The sequence below is a fragment of the Terrapene carolina genome, unplaced genomic scaffold (assembly GCF_002925995.2).
Source record: "Terrapene carolina triunguis isolate 2854851 unplaced genomic scaffold, T_m_triunguis-2.0 Scaffold58, whole genome shotgun sequence".
In the NCBI taxonomy this organism is placed as follows: Eukaryota; Metazoa; Chordata; order Testudines; family Emydidae; genus Terrapene; species Terrapene triunguis.
This window is the reverse complement of record NW_020664409.1, coordinates 77,549,083-77,575,159: the sequence shown is the minus strand read 5'-3', so window position 1 is coordinate 77,575,159 and position 26,077 is coordinate 77,549,083. Positions and strand designations below refer to the sequence as shown.

Here is a 26,077-nt window from a genome sequence, read left to right as displayed (position 1 = left end):
GTGGCTGGTTGTGGGCATTGATTGAACTGGCAGGGGGATGGCTACTCCTTGGGATCCTTGTCAGGGGGAGGAGGAGGAGGAGGCACCTCCTACTCCATGCTCTCACACCTGCCCAGAAACACGTGGAGTCCATGTGTGGGCATGGGGAGCTGGGGAGTCTCAACCTACTTCGGTCTCCCATTGGTGGGTTCACTGGAGACAGGGACCCTCTCCTCCACCATCGCTTATGGCCCTCTTGGAGCCATCTTAGACCCACAGGTGCTGCGTTGGCTACTCCTACCCTTTGTTTGCAGTTGTCACAGCTGGGTTTCTGGGCTTGCTTTGGGAGGCTATGGAGAATTTTTTCCTGTACTTGCAGAATCCTAGAGGCCTGGTAATGTAGGAAATTAAGGAAAAGAGATCACAATTAAAACAAACAATAGAAATTAGTAAGGGGTAATAAAACAGAGTAATTATTGTCAATACTTGTGTCCAGTACACATGAGAGGCTTTAGAGGCCAGCTTCTGGGCTAAACCAAAGCCTAGGACCCAGGAGTGCTGTGGTGGAGTCCCCCTGCTACCACCACGGCCTTGTCTGGGGAGGAGGATGCGGAAGCTATAACTGTCTGAGTCACTCCCTCAATGTCCACAGAGGCCTGAGGGACTTCGTCCTGGGCCACAATAGCCTGTTGGGCATAGGGATGTTTTAAAGTGCATGAAGAATAAGACGCCCTTTGTCTGTACCCTCACTCTCCTTCAGAGTGGGAGAGTAGCAAGACTGAATCCTGTCTTCAGTTAGGGAGGGCTAGACTAAAGGAGTCAACCCTCACTCATTGGGATGTTAATGCTTAAGGCTGGTTAATCTCATACTAGAGCCAATTAATGCCCGGTACTCTGAAGGGGTGAGAGTGGGGTGTGGGCAGCATGTTAAAAGTTAATAAAGTTGCAGCCTGCTTCTTTAATTCCACCTCCAGTTCTGTGTCTTCATTCTTCTGTGTGTCCTGATCTAAACGTTCTTGCTCCTGGGCAATAAGGGAAACACCACAATAACTCAGGGATAACAAACACTTGAAGCAGTCACAATGTTGAGTTTTTCTCTTTTTCCTAAAATTCAGGAGGACACATTATAAATTGTATGTGTCAGTCTCAGCCTTAAAACAAAAATGTCCAACCTGGGTGCCTAAAGTTTGACATCTAAATTCATATTTAGGCATCTAAATATGTAAGTGGCCTGACTTGAGTACCCGCAGAACACATATATATTAAAGGGAGCTGCAGGTACATAGGATCTTTGAAAAATCAGGCAATTTTTATTTAGGTGTCTTAATATGGATTTAGGAGCCAAATTTACATTTGAAAATTTTAGCCTTTGGGCCCAAGTCTCCATTGCGTTGCACCTGGTGCAGTAATTTGCACCGATGCAAAGTGGATATGAAATATTGCCATTCTGATTTGGTCATGTTTTATACTTACTTTGCCCTGGAGTAAAAGGCTACGTGACTGAAAAGCAAGCCTTTAGTCTTGTCTTATCTTATTTCCAGCCCCGGCCTGGTGGTGACAGCAAAACATCATACAATCAGAGTTACTAGGCAATCACAGAAAGCTACATACACATGACCATTAAAGTAAATACATCAGAACGAAATATGTGAAACTGTTCCATTAGCATCACAGCTGAAATGAAACATAACAAATCAACACATGTGCTGAAACATTTGGTATCATTCTCAAGTTTGCCTTTTAAGGCTGCACACAAATTATTCTTGTTTTCATTGGAACACAGATGAGAGTCAAGCTGTATCCAATCAAAAGGGCCTGCTTCTGGAAAAGATGCCTTCCCGAATTCTGCACTCACCTTTGAAACAATGAGATAGTTATTCCGCTACTCCTAATGTCAATCAGATTTCTAATAGCACATTGTCATATATTTTACTATTTACGACTCAGAGAGATTGAGTGTTTCATACAATTTTCTGTACATAACACAGTTAGAAGTAAGAAGAAACTTTCTTTGATCATTGTATTTTTCTGGTCAGTGTTTTATCTAAGCTTTATGATATACCCTGGCATGTGTTTCCTTAATATATCAGTGTGTATAGTAAAAGAAACTCAAGTGAGAATGAAATGTGATGCACTAGAAAAAAGATGAGTGACAGTAATAATCCAGGAATGTATGGGTTATTTCACTATGAACACACATGCTGGAGTGTAAAACGAATTGGAAAAGAAAAATAATAAAGAAACACAAGTTGCAATCTGCTATGAAAAATAGTATTTAGGGTTAGACAAATGTAATACAATTATTGGAAATATAATATTTTAATACTAGAGCCAATTTAGATGAAGAGTTATTATTATCATGGATTTGTTGGGGAACAATACTAAGCATTTTTTTTGTTTTTGCATAAACCTAAGCTTTCTGAGATTACATACTGAAAATCTTTACATTTAGGGATGAGCTTAACCAAAACCCCAGATCTGAACATTCCCAAATTTGGGAGTTCATAATCCAGACCTGAATCATAATCTGATTTTCCCAGATGTTTGGTATATTTGCATTTGGTCCATTATAAATAATTTCAAGATGCAAACTCTGATCAGACTCCAGATCACAGTTTTGGTTTGGACCCATCACTAACTTTAATACTTTTATAGAAAAATATATAGCTGGAAGGTAGGAAAAATCTTTGTATGTTTTACTGAAGTTGCAAAACATTGAATAAATTAAGGCTGATGAGCCTGAGATTTTACATGCACAAAGGTCTTTATTTGAATTTTACAGCCCTATATTTAAATTATATATATAAATTATATATTAATTTAAACTGAGTTTCTTGTAATACACAATATAATGCTCTATGAATTCCTTAGTGCACAGGCTCGCATAGGGGCCGTTCAGTAGTTTCACAGCCCCAGTGAAAATCTGAAAGCACAGTACTTCTTATAGTTCTCTGGCATGGAGCGGAAGCAGGGCCACTGATACACCAGGATAGTTGAGCAGGGCAGTCACCCTGGACACCAGCTTCCAGGAGGAGCCAAACTGCTGAGCAGCTCGTTTTTTTGGTCTCAGCTGCTCAAGGAATGGAGATGAGCGCCGAAAATGTTTTCCACCCTGGGAGCGCTCCTGGATACACCCTTTAAGACAGGGGTGGGCAAACTTTTTGGACCGAGGGCCACATCTGGGTGGGGAAATTGTATGCAGGGCCAGGGTAGGGGGTTGGGGTGCGGGAGGGAGTGCAGGGTGTGGGAGGGGGTGCGGTGTGCACAGGGCCGGCTCCAGCGTTTTTGCCACCCAAAGCGGCGGAAAAAAATAAAAAGCTGTGATCGACGGCACTTCGGCGGCAGCTCTACCCCGCCGCTTCATTCTTCGGTGGCAATTCGGCGGCAGGTCCTTTCCTCCGAGAGGGACCTAGGGACCCGCCACCAAATTGCCACCAAAGAGCCAGATGTGCCGCCCCTGTCCATTGGCCGCCCCAAGCACCTGCTCGTTGCGCTGGTGCCTGGAGCCGGTCCTGGCTGTGCAGGAAGGGGCTCAGGGCAAGGGATTGGGACGGAGGAGGGGTGCGGGGTGTATGAGGGGGCTCAGGGAAGGGGTTTGGGGTGCAGGAGGGGTGGGGAGTGCAGGAGGGAGCTCAGGACAGGGGTGCAGGAGGGGTGCAGACTGCAGGAGGGGGCTCTGGGCAGGGGGTAGGGGTGCAGGAGGGGTGCGGGGTGCAGGCAGGGGGCTTAGGGCAGGGAGTTGGAGGGCGGGTGCAGGCGGGGTTCGGGCTCTGGCCTGGCGCCGCTTACCTAAAGTGGCTCCGGGGTGGCAGCGGCGCGTACCGGTGCCAGGGCAGGCTCCCTGCATGCCTGCCCTGGCCCCATGCTGCTCCAGGAAACTCTGCAGCCCCTGGGGGATGGGGGGCGGAGGGCACCACGTGCGCTGTCCTTGCCGCGCCTCCAGGTACCTCCCCCGAAGCTCCCATTGGAGCCTGTTCCCCGTTCCCGGCCAATGGGAGCTGCAGGGAGTGGTGCCTGGAGGCAAGGGCAACACATGGAGCCATTTGCCCACCCACCCGGGGGCCACAGGGAAGTGGTGCCGGCCGCTTCTGAGAGTGGCGCGGGGCCCATGGCGCCACGGGGGGCAATCCCACGGGCCGGATCCAAAGCCCTGAGGGGCCGGATCCAGCCCGCGAGCCGTAGTTTGCCCACCCCTGCTTTAAGAGCATGTAATGTGTTCTTCCCTCTGAAACTGACGGCTCCATTCGACAATTCAGAAGGAGAAAGCCATAGGCACCACTTCTCCACTTGTTTGTGATGACCAGCAAAATTTGCAGTAATATCCCATTCACTCCTTACATTCAGGCCAGGGCAAGCTGTGCAGTTGTGACTGACCCCTGTGCCGGGAACACAAGGTGGTGGAAGGTTCCTTGTCACCTCTCCCATCATGCATCAGCACAAGCACTTAGTCACAATCTGGCCCTATATTTCTACTTGGGGGCTCAGATATTACAATGATGGGCATAGTATAAAAATCTTGATAGAAAGGTAGGTTGTGGGCCAGCTCCTCAGATGTCATAAATCTGTGCATCTCCCTTGAAGTCAACAGAATTACGTCAGTTTAGAGGAGCTGAGGATCTGGCCCTTAGGGTATATGTCTATGCTGCACTGTAAACCTGAGTGTCCACACTGAATTGTAAATCTGGGTTTACAATTGCTGGACCCTGGTCTCACAGCCATGCTAACGCATCCATACTGCACTACGCAGACCTTCTGACTCAGTTCTGCGAGTTGAAGTGCATCCACATTGCAAAATGACAGGGCTTGGACCCAAGTCACAGTGGTATTCAGGCTCTGACATACCCTGTAGCAGGGGCCCAGGATCCAGGTTCTGAGTGCTTGCTGACCTGACTCAGACTGATCCGTGTGCAGATGGAAGTAACTATATATAGCCTAATGGATATAATGTCTGCCTTTATGTAGGAGCTCATTCTGTAGCATCTCCACATGTGAAATGGAAGTGGTGTCACTAGCAGTTCCACATGTGGAGCAGCTGCAGCATTAAGCCCTGATGTTGCAAAGGTAGTGAGTTCAAAGCCTGTTAATAATTTATGACATTGTCTATCAAGGTAATTATAGATTAGTTTTTCCAACTTTTCCAATTTCTAACCAAAACAAACAGAAAGCCATTTGAATGAAAACATTTTGTATATAAAAAATTCTATTTAGAGAGAGAACAGTTCCATCAAAGAAAGATGTGTTTTGTGTTTTAAAAAGCCACATTACAGTAGGGTTAGCCATTTAAATGACCAGGTTAAATTTAATTCACTGGGGTCTTTGCTAATTCAGAGCTCCCACATGTGGTTTTATGAGTGGACCAACTTAGTCCTATTGCTGTCTAATTTGACTTGAATAAAATGTCTAACCCCTTTATGAGATGGTTATTTTTATAGATATCACATCTTTATATGACTGGACTGTTCTTTTTATAACTTGGCTTTTTTACATGTGAAATGTGTTGGATCAGATTAAAATATGATGTAATTGTAACTTTATTAGTTTTAAGTAACTTCCAAGGTTTGACATCACTGTGAGTCTAATTAGTGCTGTATCTGCAAAATTTCAGTTTATTTTATAATTAGCCAGGGGTGTACATTGATCTGATAAATTTGGTTGAGTTTTTCAGCTTAGCTTTACCTATGGATTTGTTAGTTTCTTAGTCTCACCCCTACACATGGGAATCTTTATCTGGGCTAACAATGTATAGACCGTGCTAAAAACAAACCCATCTTGCTTTTTAGGTGCCTACATCTATGTAGAAAATGGGTGGAATCTTGCATGTTTGTTAAAGGTGCTAGTTATTAAAAATTCTAAGGATGACAGTTGCAAAGGTTCCATGTGCTTTGGTGACTTGGCTTTTGCAGAGTTTAAAGAGCCACTGTCAAGTGTTTAGGCCCAAAGTGTTGGTTCTTCTTGGAGTGCTTGCACATGTCTATTCCAGTGTAAGGATATGTGTGCCCTGAGCAAAGTTGCTGGAATTTTTCCCCCTAGTGCAGGGGTTCTCAACTACTGCAGGAGTTCTTCCCCCTACTGCAGGGGTTGTGACCCCCTCAGGAGGTCTCAAGGTTATTACATGGGGGGCGGGGGGGTCATAGAATCATAGAAGATTAGGTTTGGAAGAGACCTCAGGAAGTCATCTAGTCCAACCCCCTGCTCAAAGCAGGACCAACACCAACTAAATCATCTCAGCCAGGGCTTTGTCAAGCCGGGCCTTAAAAACCTCTAAGGATGGAGATTCCACCACCTCCCTAGGTAACCCATTCCAGTGCTTCACCACCCTCCTAGTGAAACAGTGTTTCCTAATATCCAACCTAGACTTCCCCCACTGCAACCTGAGACCATCGCTTCTTGTTCTGTCATCTGCCACCACTGAGAACAGCCTAGCTCCATCCTCTTTGGAACCTCCCTTCAGGTAGTTGAAGGCCGCTATCAAATCCCCCTGCATTCTTCTCTTCTGCAGACTAAACAAGCCCAGTTCCCTTGAACCTGGAGGTTCAAGACTCGGCGCCACTGGTGCCACTGAGCAGCAGAGAGCTGTTGCCCGGACTTCGCCCAGTACCGTGTCCGTCCCTTAAAGGGAAAACTTCCTTTGGCAGCCTCCACGTGATCTTTGCTGTGACACTGATCATTGGCACTGAAGGGAATGGCATTGCCTTGTTCTCCACGCTGCAGTTCGTTGTCAGAGTCTGAAGTGGGGTCCTAACTCCCTCCATTGATACAGCCACCCACACTGCTCTCCAGGCCATTCCTTTTTTATTGTTGCCCCAAGTACAGGGGTGCCACCGAACACTTAGGCGCCAGTCCCCAGGGACCTGGCAGCTATGCAATGACTGCTTAGGAACCGATGGGACATGCCTCCTCAGGGCAGCTTCTCAAGGCAATCATACTCAGTGGCCTCGGAAAGTATGACACCCCTGGTACTGGACCGAGAGCCCTCTCACTCAGACTCCGGTACAGAACCCAACACCGAGCCTCAGGAGGAAGTCCTGCAGGCCTCTGTGGAGATTGAGGAAGTGACAGAGGCTCCTCGGCTGGTTATAGCCTCCTCATCCTTCTCTCCAGACGAGGCAGTGGTGGCAGCAGGAGTGTCTCCGCTGCAAGATGACCACAAGGAATGCCAGGACTTGTTAAAGAGGGTAACCTCAAACTTACAGGAGAGGTGGTTAAGGAGACAACACGTATTCTCTTAGACATTTTGTCAGCAGTGAGCCCTTTTAGAGTGGCTCTACCACTCAATGAGGCCATTATGGACCCAGTCAAGGCACTGTGGCAAACTCCTGCCTCCTTCCCTCCTACAGTGAAGTGCACAGAATGCAAGTACTTAGTATCAGCTAAAGGATATTCTCGCACTCTCCCCCAGGGGTCCCTGGTTGTGGCGGCTGCCAATGAAAGGGATCATCAAGGTCAAGTGGGATCCATATCCAAGGGGAAAGATTCAAAGAAATTGGACCTGTTTGGCTGGAAGGCCTACTCCATGGGGGGCCTACCGCTCTGCATAGTGAACCAGCAAGCCTTGCTAGGCTGCTATGATTTTAATATGTGGGAGTTCATGCTAAAATTTAAGGAATTGCTCCCCCAGGACTCTAGACAAGAGATCTCATCCTTAGTTGAGGAAGGGAAGACAGTGGCAAGGGCCTCCCTTTAAGTAGCTCTGGATGCTGCTGATTCCATGGCCAGATCAATGGCCGCAGCTGTAACCATGCGCAGGAGCTTGTGGCTGCAGTCCTCAGAGTTTCCACATGAGGTGCACCAAACTCTCCTTTGGAAGGGTCATCGCTCTTTTCGGAGCAAACAGACACTAGACTACATGGCCTCAAGGACTCTAAAGAGACCTTGAAATCTCTGGGTCTGTATATCCTGGCAGTATCCAGAGGGCACTACAGGTCCCAACAGACTGGCCACTACTTTGCCCAATCAGTGAGGCAAGATCAACAGAGGAGGAAGAGCAGGGGGTTCAGACATAAGCCCCCTTTGCAATCCTCCTTAGCAGGCCCTGCGCAGACTGGGCCCAGACACTCGGGGATCTCGAAGCACTCGTTTTGATGAGAATATCGAGGTCAACATTACAATCCCCTCAACACCGGATCCAGCTACCCCTTCTTTTTCCAACCAGCTCCTCCACTTCCTCAGTGCCTGGCTCCACATTACCTCAGATCTCTGGGTTCTAAGCATGGTAGAAGTGTATTACACCATCCAATTTTTGTCTACCCCACCTTCCTATCCCTCCCCAACCTATCCCTCTTCAGGGACCCTTCTCATGAGCAACTGTTGGAAGAAGAAGTCCAATCCCTCCTTCGGAAGAGGCCACAGACGATTCCTAAGATTTGTTATGAACAAGTTCATTACCAGTTTGTGGTCCTTCCATTTGGCCTGTCAGCTGCTCAATAGATCTTCACCAAATGCATGGCAGTGGTGGCAGCCTTTCTCAGAAAAAAGGGAGTTCATGTATTCCCATCCCTCGACGACTGGCTGGTAAGAGACTGGTCCAGAGCTCAAGAGGAATCTGACATCCATCTTATCCAATCAACCTTCAGGGCGCTAGGTCTACTGACAAACATCCAGAAATCCACTCTTATCCCTGCTCATCGGTGCGGTTCTCAATTCCGTGCAAGTGATAGACCTACTTCCGGACAATCGTTTTCATTCAATTACAACCCTAATAAGGTCCCTCCAGTCTCATCTGACCAAGACTGCATGAAAGTGTCTAAGCCTTCTGGGCCACATGGCTTCATGCACTATGTAGTGCAACACACAAGGCTACATCTCAGACCTCTCCAAGCCTTGTTGGCCATGGTATACTCTCCTTTACATCATCATCTGGACTCAGTGGTCACTGTTCCTGCTCAGGTCCTCGATTCACTGACATGGTGGTTGAACCACCACGTGGAATGTGCAGGGGTATCCTTTTCAAGGCCTCAACTGTCTGTGTCTCTAGTATCTGATACATCAGCCCTCAGCTGGGGAGCCCACCTAGGATCTCTCAGAACTCAGGGCCTCTGGTCTCAAGAAGTAGGGTTGCCAACTTTCTAATCACACACAAAACCAAACACTCCTGCCCCACCCCCTGCTTGGCTCCTTCTCCGAGGCCCACCCCCTGGCCCCGGCCCTGCTCGCTTGATCCTCCCTTCCTCTGTTGCTCACTCTTCCCTACCCTCACTCACTTTCACAGGGCTGGGGCAGGGGGTTGGGGTACAGGAGGGGGGGAGGGCTCTGGGCTGGGGGTGCAGGTTCTGGGGTGGGACTGGGGATGAGGGCTTTGGGGTGCAGGAGGGGGCTCTAGGCTGGGGCAGAGGGCTGGGGTGCAGGGGAGTGAGGGTTCTGTCTGGGGGTGTGGGCTCTGGGGTGGGGCCAGGGATGAGGGGTTTGGGGTGTGGGAGGGGGCTCCGGGCTGGGCCAGAGGGTTGGGGTACAGGAGGATGTGTGGGGTCCCAACAGCACTTACTACGGCTCCAAGGAAGTAGCCACCAGGTCCCTGTGGCCTCTAGGTGCATGAGTGGCCAGGCGGCTCTGCGCGGTGTGTGCTGTCTTCGTGCCCACAGGCATTGCTCCCCGCAGCTCCCACTGGTCATGGCTCCTGGCCAATGGGAGCTATGGAGCCGCCACTCGGGACGGGGTCAGTGCGCTGAGCCTCCCTGGCTACCCATGTGCCTAGGGGCCACAGGGACCTGGCAGCTGCTTCCGGGAGCCGCCCAGAGCCAGGGCAGGTAGGAAGCTTGCCTTAGCCCTGGGCTCCTGCTGTGCCACCAATCAGACTTCTAATGGCCCAGTCAGTGATGCCGACTGGAGCCGCCAGGGTCCCTTTTCGACCGGGTGTTCTGGTGGAAAACTGGACGCCTGGTAACCCTGTCAAGAAGAGCTTTCCCTTCATATCAATGTCAGGAAGCTTGGGGGGGGGGGGCAGGGGGTGCCTAGCCCACCAGGTGTTCCTACCCCACATTACAAACAAGACTATTTCGGTTCTCACAGACAACACAATGGCCATGTTCTACATAAACAGACAGGGAAGGGCACAATCTTCCCCCTGTGTCAGGAAGCAACCCAGCTGTAGGAGCTCTGCATTGCTCACTCAATCAGTCTAGAAGTGTCCTATCTTCTGGGAACACAGAACCAGCTGGCCAATCACCTCAGCAGGTCTTTCTCCTCTAACCATGCATGATCCCTCTGACTGGACATCATGAGGGACATCTTCCAATGGTGGAGGACTCCCCTTATAGACCTGTTTGCTACCTGCAACAACAGGAAATGCCATCAATTCTATTCCCTGTGAGGCCACTGCCCAGGGTCTCTCACAGACACATTCCTGTTGTCATGGACAAAACATCTGTATTATACATTTCTGCCTACCCCACTGAGTCACAAGGTTCTGATGAAGATCAAGCAGGACTGAGCATGGGTCATTCTCATAGCCCCGGCGTGGCCCAGGCAACATTGGTTCACCACCCTCTTAGGCCTTTCAGTGGAGATTCCATTACTGCTTCTGCTACACCCAGACCTGATCTCTTGAGACCACAGTTGGCTGCTCCACCCAAACCGCAGTTCCCTTCATCTAACAGCCTGGAAGCTCCATGGCTGACCCCTGAGGAGCAGGCTTGCTCGGAGCAGGTCAGTAGAGTCCTACTGGGCAACAGAAGGCCACCTACCTTGCAAAATGGAAGCGGTTCTCCATCTAGTCCTCCCAATGGGGAATTCCACCTATGCAGTCCACTCTGCAGCTCATTTTGGAGTACCTTGTGCTGCTGAAACAACAAGGTCTGGCCCTCTCTTCAGTCAAGATCCACCTAGTGGCCATCTCAGCCTTCTATCCCAAGGTTGACAACCAAACTGTTTATTCACACAAGATCATGATCCGTTTTTTCCAAGACTTGGAGAGGGTATACCCCCAGGTTAAAGAACCCATTCCTCCCTGGGATCTAAACCTTGTCTTGTCAAAGCTCATGGGCCCACCGTTTGAACGGCTAGCAACATGCTCATTGTTATACCTTTCCTGGAAAGTGGCCTCCTAAATGGCCATGACTTCAGCCAGAAGGGTATCAGAGATCTAGGCCCTTACATCGGAGCCCCCATATACAAACTTCTTCAGCATAAGGTTCAGCTGCATCCACACCTGTCGTTCCTCCTAAAGGTGGTGTCACAATTCCACTCAATCAAGCAATCTTCCTGCTGGTATTCTACCCTAAACCCTATGCGAACAGAGAGGAGCAGCACTTGCACTCTTTAGATCTTAGACAGGATCTGGCTCTCCATATACAAAGGACCAAACCGTTCCGCAGATCAACTCAGCTGTTCATCGCAATAGCAGAGAAGAAAGTGCCTCCCCATCTCTGCCCAGAGAATTTCATCCTGGATTACTTTATGCATCCGGATGTGCTACGAACTCGTGGGCATTTTGCCTCCAGCTAATCTGACTGCTCAATCCACACCTCCTCAGCCGCTTTCCTAGCGCAAGTCCCTATTCAGGACATCTGCAGAGCAACAACCTGGTCGTCAGTGCACACATTCTCAACACACTATTCCATCACCCAGCAGACTAGAGACCATGCCAACTTCGGCCATGCAGTCTTGCAGTCAGCCTGTCTTTGAACTCCGAGCCCACCTCCTGCACGACTGCTTGTGAGTCACCTACATTGGAATGGACATGTGCAAGCACTCGAAGAAGAAAAAACGGTACTAATTTTTCTGTAAATGTTGTTCTTCAAGATCTCTTGCACATGTCCATTCCAAAACCCACCCTCCATCTCTTATTGGAGTCACTCAGTAAAAATAAACGGAGGGGGGCGGGGCTGGCAGGCATCAGAGGGCACTGGAACTGACCCAAGGGATACCACGAGGGGAAAAAATTCATGCAACTGTGCTTGGGGTGCACACACACCTACATTGGAATGGACATGTGCAACACATCTCGAAGAACAACAGTTATAGAAAGGTTAGTAACCATTTTGGGTTTGTTTTTTTTATGGTTGAAGTTTGACATAACTTGATATGCTAAATAAAGAAAAAAGAAGTTATTTTTTAACTATTCAAACATTCCTCTGCTGTGCTAGACACTGAAACACAATAGTATTTTATTAGTGCATGAGAACCAGAAAGTAAAACTGACCAGCCTCACTTCACTATCTAAGCTGAGTGAGACAAAACAAGGAAGGCTATTTTCTCAGCTGGTGTATATTAGTGTAGCTCCATTCAAGTCAGTGAGCCATGCTGATTTACCCCAGCTTAGAATCTGTCCCAAAAGCTGCATTATATCTTTCAGTATTCTTACAACTTTAATGATATAAGGTGCTGATAACAACAAAAGTAAAGAATGTTTAAAACTATATGAATTTTATCATGGACTCATAGATGTTTGCTTCGGTGAGGTTTTAGGCCCCAGCTCTCCATTGGGATATGCTGAAGTGGGCTCCTGTGCTGTGGCAGAGTCCCAGTGAAATCAATGAGGGTCTGCATAAGCACAGAAGTCCATGCTAGTGGATCCCGAAGCAGGACTGCAGTCTTCTTGGTATTTAGAATTTTCAATTTTAGGTTAAAATTCCAAAATCTTGCTTGGTTTGGTTTCTAAAAAGCAAGAAGTAACCATCTTTCACAAAATGGTTTATTGTGTTATAGAACAGTGCATCCTGTTACAGTTAAATGTTTAGAGTAATAACAGTGTGTAACTCAAAGATGAAGATTCGCATTTGTTATTGTGATTGCAACTAAGAATCAGCAAAATGTCTCTGTGTAAGCATTACCATCACCATTATGCATGATTTTGGCATCAAAGAAGCTTTTAATAAGCAGAAAATGTAGGAGTAAGGAAGTCAGGGAGCTGTGGCAGAAACTGTATTTTGGAAAACTTAGTAGCATCAAGGGAATAGAGGAAGGGGGGGGGAAGATGATGTGACCGAGAGAGTAACTAGGATAATAAAAAACAGTTTGCTACCACACTCATCTTTAACTAACTTATTTACTGTGGCCATTAGAATGGATGGTGGTTAAAAAACTGTTGTCTTCTCTTTTATTGTAGTTCCTTTATGCCACTTACATTGCTCCTTCTGCCAGCATGGATATTGGACTGCAACAGGATAAGAAAAATGAGATCTATCAGAAAATTGAGCCACCTTATGAGGATCTTTTTGACCCAGCAGAAGAATATATCCTCACCCTTCTGCTGGTACCATGGATGAAAATGGTGGAAGTAGACAAATCCATTTATGGAAAGGTAACTTATATAGGGCCAGCTAGTGAGGGGCCCTTATTCTGTCCCTTGATCATCCCCATTCAAGTCACTGGGCTTGAGTGAGTGCAGGTACTGCTCCCTCAGTGTTCCTCATAAGGGAAAAAATGGGGCCATAGCCGCAGTTCCCCTCTGCACTGACCCATGGAATGATAGGACACATTGTGGAGAGCAGGCTACACCATTCTGAACATGCAACCTGCACTGTTCTCTAATGAACTGGGTCACTCTGCTCTGGGAGGGAATGTAACTTCCTGAGGGACAGGCTTTCACTATGGGATGGTGTGCTCTGTGCTACCTCATAATCACACCATTGACTAAAAGCCACACCTATGATTTTACTTAGCATGAGTGGCCAAGGAGTCATTTTTTTACCATAAAGAGATAATAAGCAGTGTTGTCAGAGTGTCATTATAATGACCCTAAGTCAAGACTAACTGCATCAAACATGTCTTAGTGCTTAGAATTAAGTTATGGCTAATGCTTAGAATAAGAGGAAATATTGTACAACAGACAAGCAGTGTTTGCCTGAAACACTCTACCATGTAAGCAGGTGGTGAGCCTGCTGTGAAAGAATTAAGTGTATTCTGCAGGCTTACTTAGGCAGGTTGCCCAGTGTCCCATCCAGATATGAGGTGGGAGTGGCTCTCTAGACAGAGGATCTAAAGTAAGGGCTGAGCAATCCTGAGGGAGAAACTATAAGAGCAGCAAAGCCAGAAGAGAAAGTTGGAAATTCCAATTTTGCTTCTTACAAAAAAATCAGAACAAGGCAAGGCTGTGTGTTCTGACTGTATTCTGTATGTGGACTTTGTTTAATAGTATGTTGGGAAATGCAACTGCTCACAAGCAGTTACAAAAATTAGGACAAAGTTCTGCTCTCAGATTCATAAAGTATATCTGTGGATTAGGTGAGGTGGGACAGAGATACGTTTAACGGGAATGGGAATCTGGAAACCTGGGTTCTGATCTTAGTAGTTTCACTATGACCTTGGGTTAAGTGGCTTTCTTTTCTTATATGTAAAGAAAAGAGAATTACATAATAACACCTCCATAGATGAGGGTATATTTGTTAATATTTGTAAAGCACTTTGAGATCTTTTATTGGAAATCACTATAGCAGTGCAAAGTATTATTAATTATTATTATTATATTCTCTCTACATCGGGATGGGCAAACTTTTTGGCCTGAGGGCCACATCGGGGTTCCGAAACTGTATGGAGGGCCAGGTAGGGAAGGCTGTGCCTCCCCAAACAGCCTGGCCCCCTCCCCCTATGCGCCCCCTGACTCCCCCCCTCAGAACCCCCACCCCCATCCAACCCCGCCTGCTCCCTGTTCCCTGACTGCCCCGATCCCTATCCAGACCCCCACTCCCTGACAGGCCCCCCGGGACTCTCAAGCCTATCCAACCGCCCCCTGCTCCCTGTCCCCTGACTGCCCCCCGGAACCCCCTGCCCTTTATCCAACCCCCCCCCCGCTCCCCGCCCCCTTACCATATCGCTCAGAGCACCAGGACTGACAGCCACGCCACCCAGCCGGAGCCAGCCCCACAGCTGCGCTGCCCAGGAGCTCACAGCCCCGCCGCCCAGAGCACTGGTGGCACGGCAAGCTGAGGTGGCGGGGGAGTGGGGTCAGCAGGGGAGGGGCCGGGGGCTACCCTCCCCAGCCAGGAGCTCAAGGACTGGGCAGGACGGTCCCGTGGGCCACATGGTAGTTTGCCCACCTCTGCTCTACATGCATGAAAAGCTATGAGCATGCCACACATTTGGCGAGACCAGGATATCAAGGTTGAGGACTGACAGGCCTGAGAACTGAATTTTACCGTGACGTACATTTTATGACATTATCTCTTCTCTTTCCAAGCTTTGTCACGAGAAAGATATTTCAACTACATTCTTAGTGATCTACAGAATATGCTGTCAAGTACACCTCTACCCCGATGTAACGCTGTCCTCGGGAGCCAAAAAATCTTACCGCGTTATAGGTGAAGCCGCATTATATCGAACTTGCTTTGATCCTCCGGAGTGCGCAGCCCCGCCCCCCCGGAGCACTGCTTTACTGCGTTATATCCGAATTCGTGTTATATCGGGTCGCGTTATATCGGGGTAGAGGTGTATCAGAAGCGTAGCCGTGTTAGTCTGTATCCACAAAAACAACGCTGTAATGGCCAACCCATTCATTAGTATGAAATTCCATTTAGACTTTGCCAGACTAATGTTATACTAAGCATTACACCTTTTGCAAACATTAGTAACACTTCACATATACTGAGAATAGCAGCTCCTCTGACCAAGTGGTTTCACTGTAAAGCATAATTCTTAATGTGTTTTATTATTAGAGGGATGACATTTTCTGAACATTCTTTTAACATATCGTTTTAATCTTGTCTAGTGACAAATCTAAAACCTTCTATGATTGCTTTATATTAATTTCATGCATGTAGCCTACAATGTCTCTGTTAGTGATATAATGAGAAACTTTTATCACCCTTTCAGCACAGGTGGTACTTTGCTTTGCTCTTGTATGGTTGTGCATAAACTTTTCAACTGACAATACTCTAATAACAGAAGAGACCTGGGCAGATGCGTAAAAAAATATGGGGCCTGAGCCTGTTGGGTCCAGCAAAAATGAGAAGACATATTCCTTAGGGTGGACAGAACAGCACATGCTCTGGAAAGCCCTGTGCTGCTCCTCTCGGACTATGCCCTCTTAATGCAATGCACTGTTCAGTAACTTAGTTCTCCTTCTAGGAAAGATCCAGCTTTGCTACTTGTTTAGGGAGAGGAGACTCCCTGTGTCCTCTTTCCCCACTTGCTTGGCAACACAGAACAGGTACATTTATTCCATAGAAAACAAGATATTTCAACCAGCAATAAAGGAGAGGCTTAAATCATACATTTGAGGCATGGTCAAAATATCTTTTATAAAAACCCAAACACCAAATCAAACCTTTTTCATTGTGGCGTCTCATCCCACTTCTATCAATTCTCTGATTTAATCTTTGTACAAAATGGTCTGAAATTATTTTCCTGCTTGTTTTAAAAATACATATTATTTCTCAAAAAAACCCCAACAACAACGAAGAAACAAAAAAGGGTTGTGCAGCAGTAGAACAGAGTTAGATTATGGCCTGTGGACATTCAGATATACGATGCTGAGTATGATATTAGTGTCTAGATAGATGTTAATTTGGAAATATTGTCTTTTCTTTTTCATATAAGCTCTTGCATAATTAAGACCATGGTGAGGGAAGTCTGTCTGTGATGGATTACTGCACCACTACAACATGTAGGTCCAAGTTTGATAAATGTCCAATTGCCACATTTGAATATTCCAACTAATACATAGGTGCACAGAACAGTTACTTATGCACCTAATTGCTGATCTGAGCATACAAATGCAAGATTACTGTTGTTGTTAAGCACCATATATGTGCATGATGTTACACAGATTAAAAAATACCACTCAAGTCCTTGCCCTGAACAATTTACAGTCTAAAGCCACCAACTGACACAATATGGAACAAAACAGAAAGAGCACAGAATAGTTGTCTTATAGCTTTCATATTTATTAGTTGGATTCTCTATTGAGGTGCTCATGTTTCAAAATTGGTGGTGAGCATCATTTCCTAGTGAGTGCTATAGTTCTAAGAACTGGATTGCTGCTTCTCAGTAGCTTTCATAGGGATGCAACTTGCAGTGATTTTTTTCTTCTTCTAAACATCTGTCTCGTTATTGGCAAGGGTGTTTCTTTTCTACCCACTGTCATTGGCAAGTTGCCTGCCCAGCTCTCCATCTTTCTATAATATGTACTGTGGGGATGACATAAGATATTATTTTTATTAGGTGGAGCTGGTGGAAGAAAGTCGACAGCTGGACTCGGTGTACTTTAGAAAGCTACAGGCTTTGCATCAAGAGAGTGTTTCCAAGAAGGATGAGGTAAGACAAGCACCTACTAACAAAAACAAACTTGATTTCTATCTGAGAGGCTTAACACTTTATGTATCAGCAATGAAAGGAGACTGTGAGCAGGTTTGATGGACTAACAGTGCTGTTGACTAGTATTAATTTTCAAATGAATGCTTGACAGCCATCATTGTTTTAATTATGGTTCCAATTCTGCTCTCAGTTACATTAGTATTTGGGCCTGATCCAACCTCCATTGAAGTCAATGGTCTGACTTCGACTGACTTCAGTGGGAGGTGGATTGGACCCTAAATATTGAGGAAATCCCTTGATTTCAGTTAAGTGACTGGTTTATTTAAGGATAGAATCTGGCCCAATATGTTTAAAATAAAGCTGATAACATACCTTAGTGATATATGCATCTTATTTCCTTAGGAATCGGGAAAGTTTTTATATCAAGACAGATTCTGCTCCTCTTCAGCAATGGTAATAATTTCTGTGTAGCAGCATCATTCCTTGTCTGCTTGGTCATGACAGAGCATTGTTTCCTGTAACAGGAGAAAAAGTGACTGCATGGCAGCAATTAGCAACAACAGAAGAGAAGGAATTAAAAACAATAAAGAGGGATTAATGAATTAATGGAGGATTACTAGATTGTCCAGGTTATAGAGGCAGAAGATTTCTTTATATAATTGAAATTGTTTCTTCTGTTAGAGTGTTGCTCCTGAAGTCAGTCCCCTACCTCAGCCTGATGTTCTCAGAGAAGCACAGCTCTTAACTGAAGTCCCTGAGGAATACAGAGGTTGTAGCCTTCACGACCTGATCCGCAATGGACTGGAGTTAGAACAGTTCCGACTCTTTCTTGAAGAGCATTCTGCAGTGTATGTTTGTTGTTCTTCAGTCATTTCTGCACTCAAAATGCCCATTGTCTTTTATGGGAGTTTTGGCTATGTAAGGGTTACAGGATTGCAATCTATCCGTTTTTTTGAGAATGATATGTATGCACTAAAATGAGAATTTTGTTCAGACATCAGAATGGCAGTCTCAGCTGTTTGTTAGGAATAAATCTCCTGTTATGAAATCATTTGTGGTCAAATTCTGCCTGCATGTGTCCCACGGCCATTTAAAGGCATGCACCAACACAGAATTTGATCTAGAATGAATAAAACTTGCTTTTGGTAGCACAATTTGAACCTATTTTTTTTTTCAAATTGAAGGCTCAGAATTACAAATATGTACACACAGAATTTGGGCACACGGCTATCACAAGTGTGTAAGCAACTGCAGTTTTGGTTCATGTAGTTAACACAGTTAAGTACATCATCACAGTAACTGCATGTGTAATTTATGCACACACACAATTTTCAAAATTTGAGCCTACATATGTAAAATAAAGATTTAAGCAGAAGTTTCAACAGAAGTAAATGTGAGTTTTGTCCCTAACTTCCCTATATCTTCCCACATTAGTCCGCATATTTTTACCATTCCAGAAAATTGCAGAAGTACTCAGTTCTTAAGTAACTGCTCAAAATAGTTAAAAATATTTCCTTTTTCAGCCTTCCAATCCCTTTTTACACCCATCTGTTTCTTTAAATTAGGTTCCCCTAAACCAGGGGTGGGCAAATTTTTTGGCCCAAGGGACACATCTGGGTATGGAAATTGTATGGCGCGCCATGAATGCTCACAAAATTGGGGGTTGGGGTGCAGGAGGAGTTGAGGGCTCTGGGGTGGGGCCAGAAATGAGTTCAAGGTGTGGGAGGGGGCTCTGGACTGGGGCAGGGGTGTGTGTGGGGGGGTGAGGGCTCCAGCTGGTGGTGCGGGCTCTGGGGTGGGGCTGGGGATGAGGGGTTGGGGGTGTAGGAGGGTGCTCTGGGCTGGGATTGAGAGGCTCAGAAGGCAGGAGGGGGATCAGGGCTAGGGCAGGGTGTTGGGGCAGGAGGGGGCAGGAGGGGGTCAGGGGTGTAGGCTCCAGGCAAGCGCTTACCTCAAGCTGCCGCATGTCCCCCCTCCGGCTCCTACATGGAGGCGTGGCCAGGCCGCTCTGCGCACTGCCCTGTCTGCAGGCACTGCCCCGGTAGCTCCCATTGGCCGCAGTTCCTGTCCAATGGGAGCTGCGTGGGCGGTGCTTGGGGTGGGGACAGTGTGCAGAGCCCCCTGGCTGCCGCTACACGTAGGAGCTGGAGGGGGGACATGCCGCTGCTTCCAGGAGCCACGCAGAGCAGGGCAAGCTCCGGACCCCACTCCCCAGCGGGAGCTCGAGGGCCAGATTAAAACATCTGAAGGGCTGGATGTGGCCCCCGGGCCATAGTTTGCCCATCCCAGCCCTAAACTAATGCTGATGGTGTTGTCTACTGGTCCAGGGTAAACAGTAATATAATTATAGACTAGCGTGGAGCAAAAGAGTCAAAAGTGCCTAAGTGACAGGAGTAGAGATTTGTGGAGAAAAGACATTCTGTTTCATGGAGGATTTTGAGATTTTAAATTATGGTTTTGTTCTGATTTGGAAGCTTTAGGGCCCCTGGCTCTGAGGAAGTCTACCTAGCAAGCTGCCCCATAGCCGCAGACCCTGGAAGCTCTGTGATCCCCAACTCTGAGGCAGTCTGTATAGTGGGCTGCCAAGGAACTGGGTGGGTGAACTGCTAGAAAACGAGGCAGTGTTCCAACTGAACTTTTTGGAAACTGAACTGTCTCCGTTATACATTCCAATTTGGACAAATCGGCAAATTCCAATGAAACGTTGTTAGAATTTTTCCAACTAGCTCTACTTAGGAGAGTAAGTCCTAGTAGGACTTAAACTCCAAAGTACCCAAGAGACTTTTGAAAATGGGACTTCAGTTTTTAAATCAATTAGATACTTTTGTAAATTTTACCCATGAGCTAATACCTCAAAAAGTGAAATAAAAGTCTGCAAATATTTATTAGAACAAGAAATTGAAGTGGTTTGGCTGGATCTGCCTCTGCATGTTTCACTTTCTGCAAATATTCTAGCAAACAAGTTTACTGTCAGGAATGTTCACAGAAACACCAAATTTTAATAGAGAATAATCATAGAAAGTGAACTTGGAAATGTGAGTATTCTAAATATTTCTCTTCTCCAATTAAGGAACAAAACCAGTATCATCGTAACCTGTGTGTCCAATCCAGATTATCCCATTAAAAAGCTGGAATTTTTAATATCAAATACTCATATTGAACTGATTACGAGCAATTTACAGACCAGGAATTTTATGTAGAAATTATTCATCTTTTAATGTGGATAATAAAATATTTGAGGAAATAGGAATTTATTAACAGATGATTCAAAAAGAGCACAAGAGACAAATTCATCAGATAAATTATTTGGTCTGGTCTACTGTAGACTGAAATTTAAAGGCATTCCCCTTCTACATCTGAGTCTTGAACAAGTGGCATACTCATTCTCATGTTAGCTTATTTCTCATCTAGTAGGGAACAATTGAGGCAAAAAGTATATCCCCCGATATAGCATGCAAGATCTGGACACTTGATTCCACTTCTGTTAATTGTAATTAAAATAATAACTTTTTAGAATTCTGATGAAAATGACACCAACATGGAATAATGAAGAATATTCTCGTTGATTTGTTTGTAGCATGGATCTCATGTGCTGGATAGACATTGAACAATTCAGAAGGATGCTCCACAAGGAAAAAGAAAAAAGAGAGGAAAAATCTAAAGATATTAAAAACAAGTACCTAAATAAAAAATACTTCTTTGGACCCAATAGTCCAGCTACAAAAGAACAACAAGACCAGGTATCAGTATATAAAACAATATTTATACATAGGTGTCACCGTTCTGGCAGAGCTCCCCCTGCTGGACATGCTCCAGGCTGCTGTGGTTGGGTCCCACATACTGGGCATAAAGGCTTTAAGTTTCCTGAGTCTGAATAGGCTTCTCCACCATCTCTTTGAGCCTCTCTGGCACATTTTCTGGGCAAGCTCTCTGTCTGTTACCCCTTTGCATAAATAGGACTTCAGGGTCCAGCTGCCCGAGGTCCCCAGGACCAGTGCTGAGCCCTCATAGATGCCCCAGTTGCTTACACACAGCCTTGCCCAGAGATCCACTTTGTGGGCCCTCAAGTTTACAGTTCACCTCCTTAGGGGCTCGTGATGGTGGAAGCAGACAGACACACCGACCTTGAAAAAACACCGAGGAGTCCTTGTGATACCTTAGAGACTAACACATTTATTTGGGCATAAGCTTTCGTGGGCTAGAACCCACTTCATCAGATGCATGTATTTTCCACTCCATGCATCTGAAGAAGTGAGGTTCTTACCCACGAAAGCTTATGCTCCCAATACTTCTGTTAGTCTCAAAGGTGCCACAGGACCCTCTGTCGCATTTTGGATAAAGTGTACTCCATCCCTTTGGTATAGGCTCTCTCATCCTCAAAAGTTCCCCAGTGCCTAATTAATTTACACCCCTTGGCTCAGATCTCACTAAGCTTCAGCCCAGTAATGCACAGTATAGCTCAGAAAGAAGCATTCAAAAAGTGGCTTTAAGCCAAAATGGTCTGTTCTGGCTCTCATCTTTAGTATGGAGGTAAAGCCAACTGTAGGTAACAGCATGTCTAAAGCATGTAGTGTTGTGTTCTAGCTTGATGCTTGTGACATTTGCTTAGATCAGGATGGAGGACTTTATGCTGCAACCTGTAGTCTCTGTGGACCATACCTCTCTGTGATAGGACCAACTGCAATCTGCTCCATTTTATGAAAATTACATGTGATCCTTGGTTAAGCGTGCTTTGGTTAAAGATATGCTTGTGTTTAAGTGCATTGCTCCTGCAATTCACTCTGATTGCCTCAGCAGATCTGACTTCACACCAGCACCTGCAGTTTATGCTTTCTCTGGGGCAATGACAGTGTTATTCAGTGACAAAAGAATTTCAGAGAAAACACATCTTAACAAATATTAAACAGCTTATACGTATGCCTACCTTACCAGGTGGGTCTTCCATCTCCCACTTGCAGACTCAGATAGGTCTAACACATTCTTGCAGGGCCTGATTCTGCTGGACACGGCATCCTGCCTGTCAGTTTTTGGGGGATGTGTGTGAGACCCTCCTCAACTCAGGGAAGGTATTTTATACAGTTTCAAATCATTTGTGCGCCAAGGCCTTTGAACCAGGTCAGGCCAGTCTAGGCTATTCCTCAGGGGTTGAAACTTGAAAAAGACTTGCTACCTGCATTGTTTCATTATTGGGAATTTGCATTAATTTCTCCCATTAACATTAGTTCCTGCAGGAACCGTTCCTTATCTGACCCATTTAGCCAGGAATGCAGTCACACGCCAGCCCATAAAGATACACTTAATATTTATGAAGCTAACACAGTAGTCTTTGAATATTCCATGGTTCCATAGCATTGCATCTGTCACAAGGAATAAGTGACTTTTGCCCATACACAAAAGAGCTTCTCTAACCTGTTGTTGTATTTGGATTATTTAGCTAATGCAGTCAGGTGGAGGCTGGGGACACATACTTCATGATCGACTTTCCTCAGCAGTTCTGCTAGAAATTCAAAAATATGTCCAGATGAGGCTAGAAAAAAAGTGGCTGCCATTGTTCCTGGCAAAAGAGCAATCTGGGGCACGTAGAAAAACAAAGGTAATGTTTCAAATATGGCCCATCCCAGTACTGTTTTCATGCTGAGATGTAGCTTACTGTTAGAGTAAGATGATGCAGAAAAATGACAGTCAATCATAGCTCATATTGAATTTAAACTGAAGGGAAGTGACTTGTGCATACAGCTTGCAGTGTTAAGCTGATGCCTGTGGATGAGGTTTTTTCCTCTAATAGCCCAATCCTGCTGATGGCCTCGTTAGCCACTGAAGCTGAAGAAGGCAGTTGATGCTGCCTTCACAGACAGCCAATGTGGGGAAAAGTTGGATCTTTGCAGCAGAGTTCACCCTCTATACCCCGCACATAGTCACACCCAGAAGAAATCCAGCTCCACAGAAAAGAGTTGCAGAGATGCTCAGGGAGACAAGAGCACAAGCAAATGAGCTGGCTTCCCACACTCTGCTACTCCTGTTTCTCACGCTGCCCATGTCCTCCCACCTGAAGCTGTATCGCCTACAGGACTTACTCCAGGCCTCCTACAGAGCTGCCAAGTGGGAAGACTGGCTGGCTACAGGCCTGGCTTCTGACTGGTTACATTAAAGAATGATCAGTTAAATTACACATGAGTGTTCAGAGTAGGGAGAGCTTTGCTCCTGCTGGCACATCATACATTAGCTTTTTTGCTATGGGCATAGCTTCCACCTCACTGACTTTTATGACAGTGTAACTAAGATGGGATCTATGTGGGGGTAGGAGGAATTACACTGCTGCTGAGACTAGCAAAAAATCCTGTTTTTAGCAAACACACACACAAACTGAACGGAGAGTTTGTATTGTACTGATTGAGGAAAAACCTGCCATTTCCAACCAGGCACTGAATTCATTCAAATCAGACATGTAACTTAGTTTTAATTCTTTTTTAACATAAAGAGGGTTCAAAGGGCTTACAAAAATGTGGGCAGATTGGATCGTCCATCTCTCTATTTGTTGATTTAGAGCACTGGACACTTTTCCCGAATCTGTATTTTGTAGGTTTTTAAGTAAGCCAAATTATTTTATTTGCAAGACTATGATTTGTAACAATCATAGGGGCTTTTGGTCTTTTTTTAATCTCCATTTATGTTTCCTTACTATGTTCCCTATCTTACCACAAAGTGAGGGGATGAAAAGGCCCTTTAAAGCAGGGATTCTCAACCTGTTTCTTTCTGAGCCCTCCGCCCCCCAACATACTATAAAAACTCCAGGGCCCAGTGGGGGGCGGGGGTTTCAGGTCTCCTGGCTTTAGCCACCAGGTGTGGGGAGCCTCAGAGCTTTAGCCCTGAGGGGCTCAGGGCTTCAGCCATGGTGGGGAGGGGGCTCTGGTCTCGGGACTTCAGCCCCAGGTTGGGGGGGGGCTGGGGTTTCAGCCATGGGAGGGGGGGACAGCTTGGGGCTTTTGCCTCGTGGCTCTGCACCCGGTTTCAGGTGCTGAGGCTCTGGGCTTCAGCCCCGTGGCTCTGCTCCTGGCTTCAGACCCACAGGGGGTGCTGGGGCTCAGGACTACCTGTGGCTCCACTCCTGGTTTCAGCCCTGTGGGGGTGCCAGGGCTTGCTTTCAGTCCCGCAATTCTGTTCCTGACTTCAGCCCCATGGAGGGCGCCAGGATTAGGGCTTTAGCCCCAGGCTCCACTCCCAGCTTCAGCCCCACAGGAGACGCTGGGCTCAGGGCTTTAGAATCTGGTTGAGAACAGCTGCTTTAGAGTTTATTTAGTGGAAGTGAAACCAAATGACATTCTCCATCCATCTTCATAATTCAGGGTGACCAAACATGCTGGGTTTGACCATGCAGCTCTTATTCAGACAATCTTCCCTGGATTTAGGTGGGTGTTTTGGCTGCAAAGGGGCTGCCTGATCAAGTCTACTTTTTCCGAAGCAGATGACTTAAAAACTGGGAGCATTTTATATCCAAACCCATTATAGCCTGCACATTAAACAAGAAGAGTTTAGTACTTGGCATATGAACATACTGATAATCTTGTGTTCAGCCACAGATAAGGGACATAGCTGAAGATCTCCTAATCCAGAGAAATGAGAAGAAGATTGGGTCCTGGAAGGCAAGTAAAGTATGTTATGTCTCTTTTCCCCGTTGAAGCCTGGAGATTTTTTCATTGTTTCCCTGCTTTACATATCTAGGCCCAAGTTCACTGCTGGCATCAGTGGGTGTAATTACATTGACTTCAATGGAGTTGTACTTGCTGACATTAGTGGTTAATTTGGCCGCCAACTGGATGGGACTTCCAACAATACTTGCACTGGCCAGAGGGGTCGCTCTGGAGCAATTCAAGTCTCTCCCCAGGGATTGTGCAGCAGTCTGAACTCCTCTGAGACTCATAATTGGTATTGGATCTTTAATGCACATTCATCTGTATTTCCCATGCAGTGGACTTATTGGGACAAGCTGTTCATTCCAGCATCTGGTAGTTTATTTATTATTGAGAGTGGATTACATGCAGACACAAAAGAGAATGTGAAGTATGCAGCAGAATGGGCAAGTTTAATCATATCACACAGTATCTGTTTCATTTAGAATTGTATTTTAACCTTACAGCGCTAAGATAATATCGATTTTAAACATCTTAAACCTCAGTCATATGACATTTCAGGAGACATTTGCCAGTTTTTTCCCCCTTGAAGAGCAGTGAACTCTTTGTGGTTGCCAACATGCAAGTTGTATACATTTATTCAGTCTAAATTTTATTGTCTGTTGAATTCAGACTAGAGACCAGGTCACCATTACTGCTGCAAACCACTAGATAGAAAGAAATCCAAAGTGCAGGTGGGTTCTGTTAACTGGGTTTTCACTGGTACCTGTGTTTAGGGAAATAATTTGCAGCATCTCACTTAGGGCTGTGCTTTTGTCACATCTCATCATATAAGCAGGATGCATTTGATTATTTTTTCACTCCCATCTCCCGACACTTAACCAATTCCTGATCACAGTGATCACACCACTCTGAATGGAAGCAGCTTTAGCATTTGAGGGAGGACTATAGTAAGATGATTCTTTTGAGTCAAATTTAACTCATTTTCTCTTGAAGCAAGTTGATTTTTGGGTTGCCACTACCCATCTCCACTGCAAGAGAAGTATAGCCCAGCTGCTTGTGCTGTGGATTGTGTATAGCTACTGCATGAGGAATGCAATATGGTATCTCAGCCCTTAGGTGACAACAGCATGGAGGGTGGTCACAAAGTTGGCATCCAGAAGAGATGGTTGCAACCTCCTTCTGAGCTGAGGATGAGAAAAAGCCAGTTTAGCTGCTGCTGTCCTAAATATTCTAGTAGCAGTTGAGGGGCAAACCAGAAGTCCAGACTGTGAATCCAGTCA

General features: G+C 45.9%; 1 protein-coding gene across 1 annotated transcript in view; it reads left to right on the top strand.

The window, feature by feature from the left end:
* Positions 1-26,077, top strand: part of RGS22 (regulator of G protein signaling 22) — a 102,490-nt gene that overhangs the window by 57,577 nt on the left and 18,836 nt on the right. The window contains exons 16-21 of the mRNA XM_029914247.1: positions 13,022-13,216; positions 17,074-17,166; positions 17,848-18,014; positions 20,744-20,906; positions 22,601-22,759; positions 24,738-24,815. Of these exons, the coding sequence (XP_029770107.1) occupies positions 13,022-13,216; positions 17,074-17,166; positions 17,848-18,014; positions 20,744-20,906; positions 22,601-22,759; positions 24,738-24,815 (855 nt within the window). The remainder of the gene's footprint in view (positions 1-13,021; positions 13,217-17,073; positions 17,167-17,847; positions 18,015-20,743; positions 20,907-22,600; positions 22,760-24,737; positions 24,816-26,077) is intronic.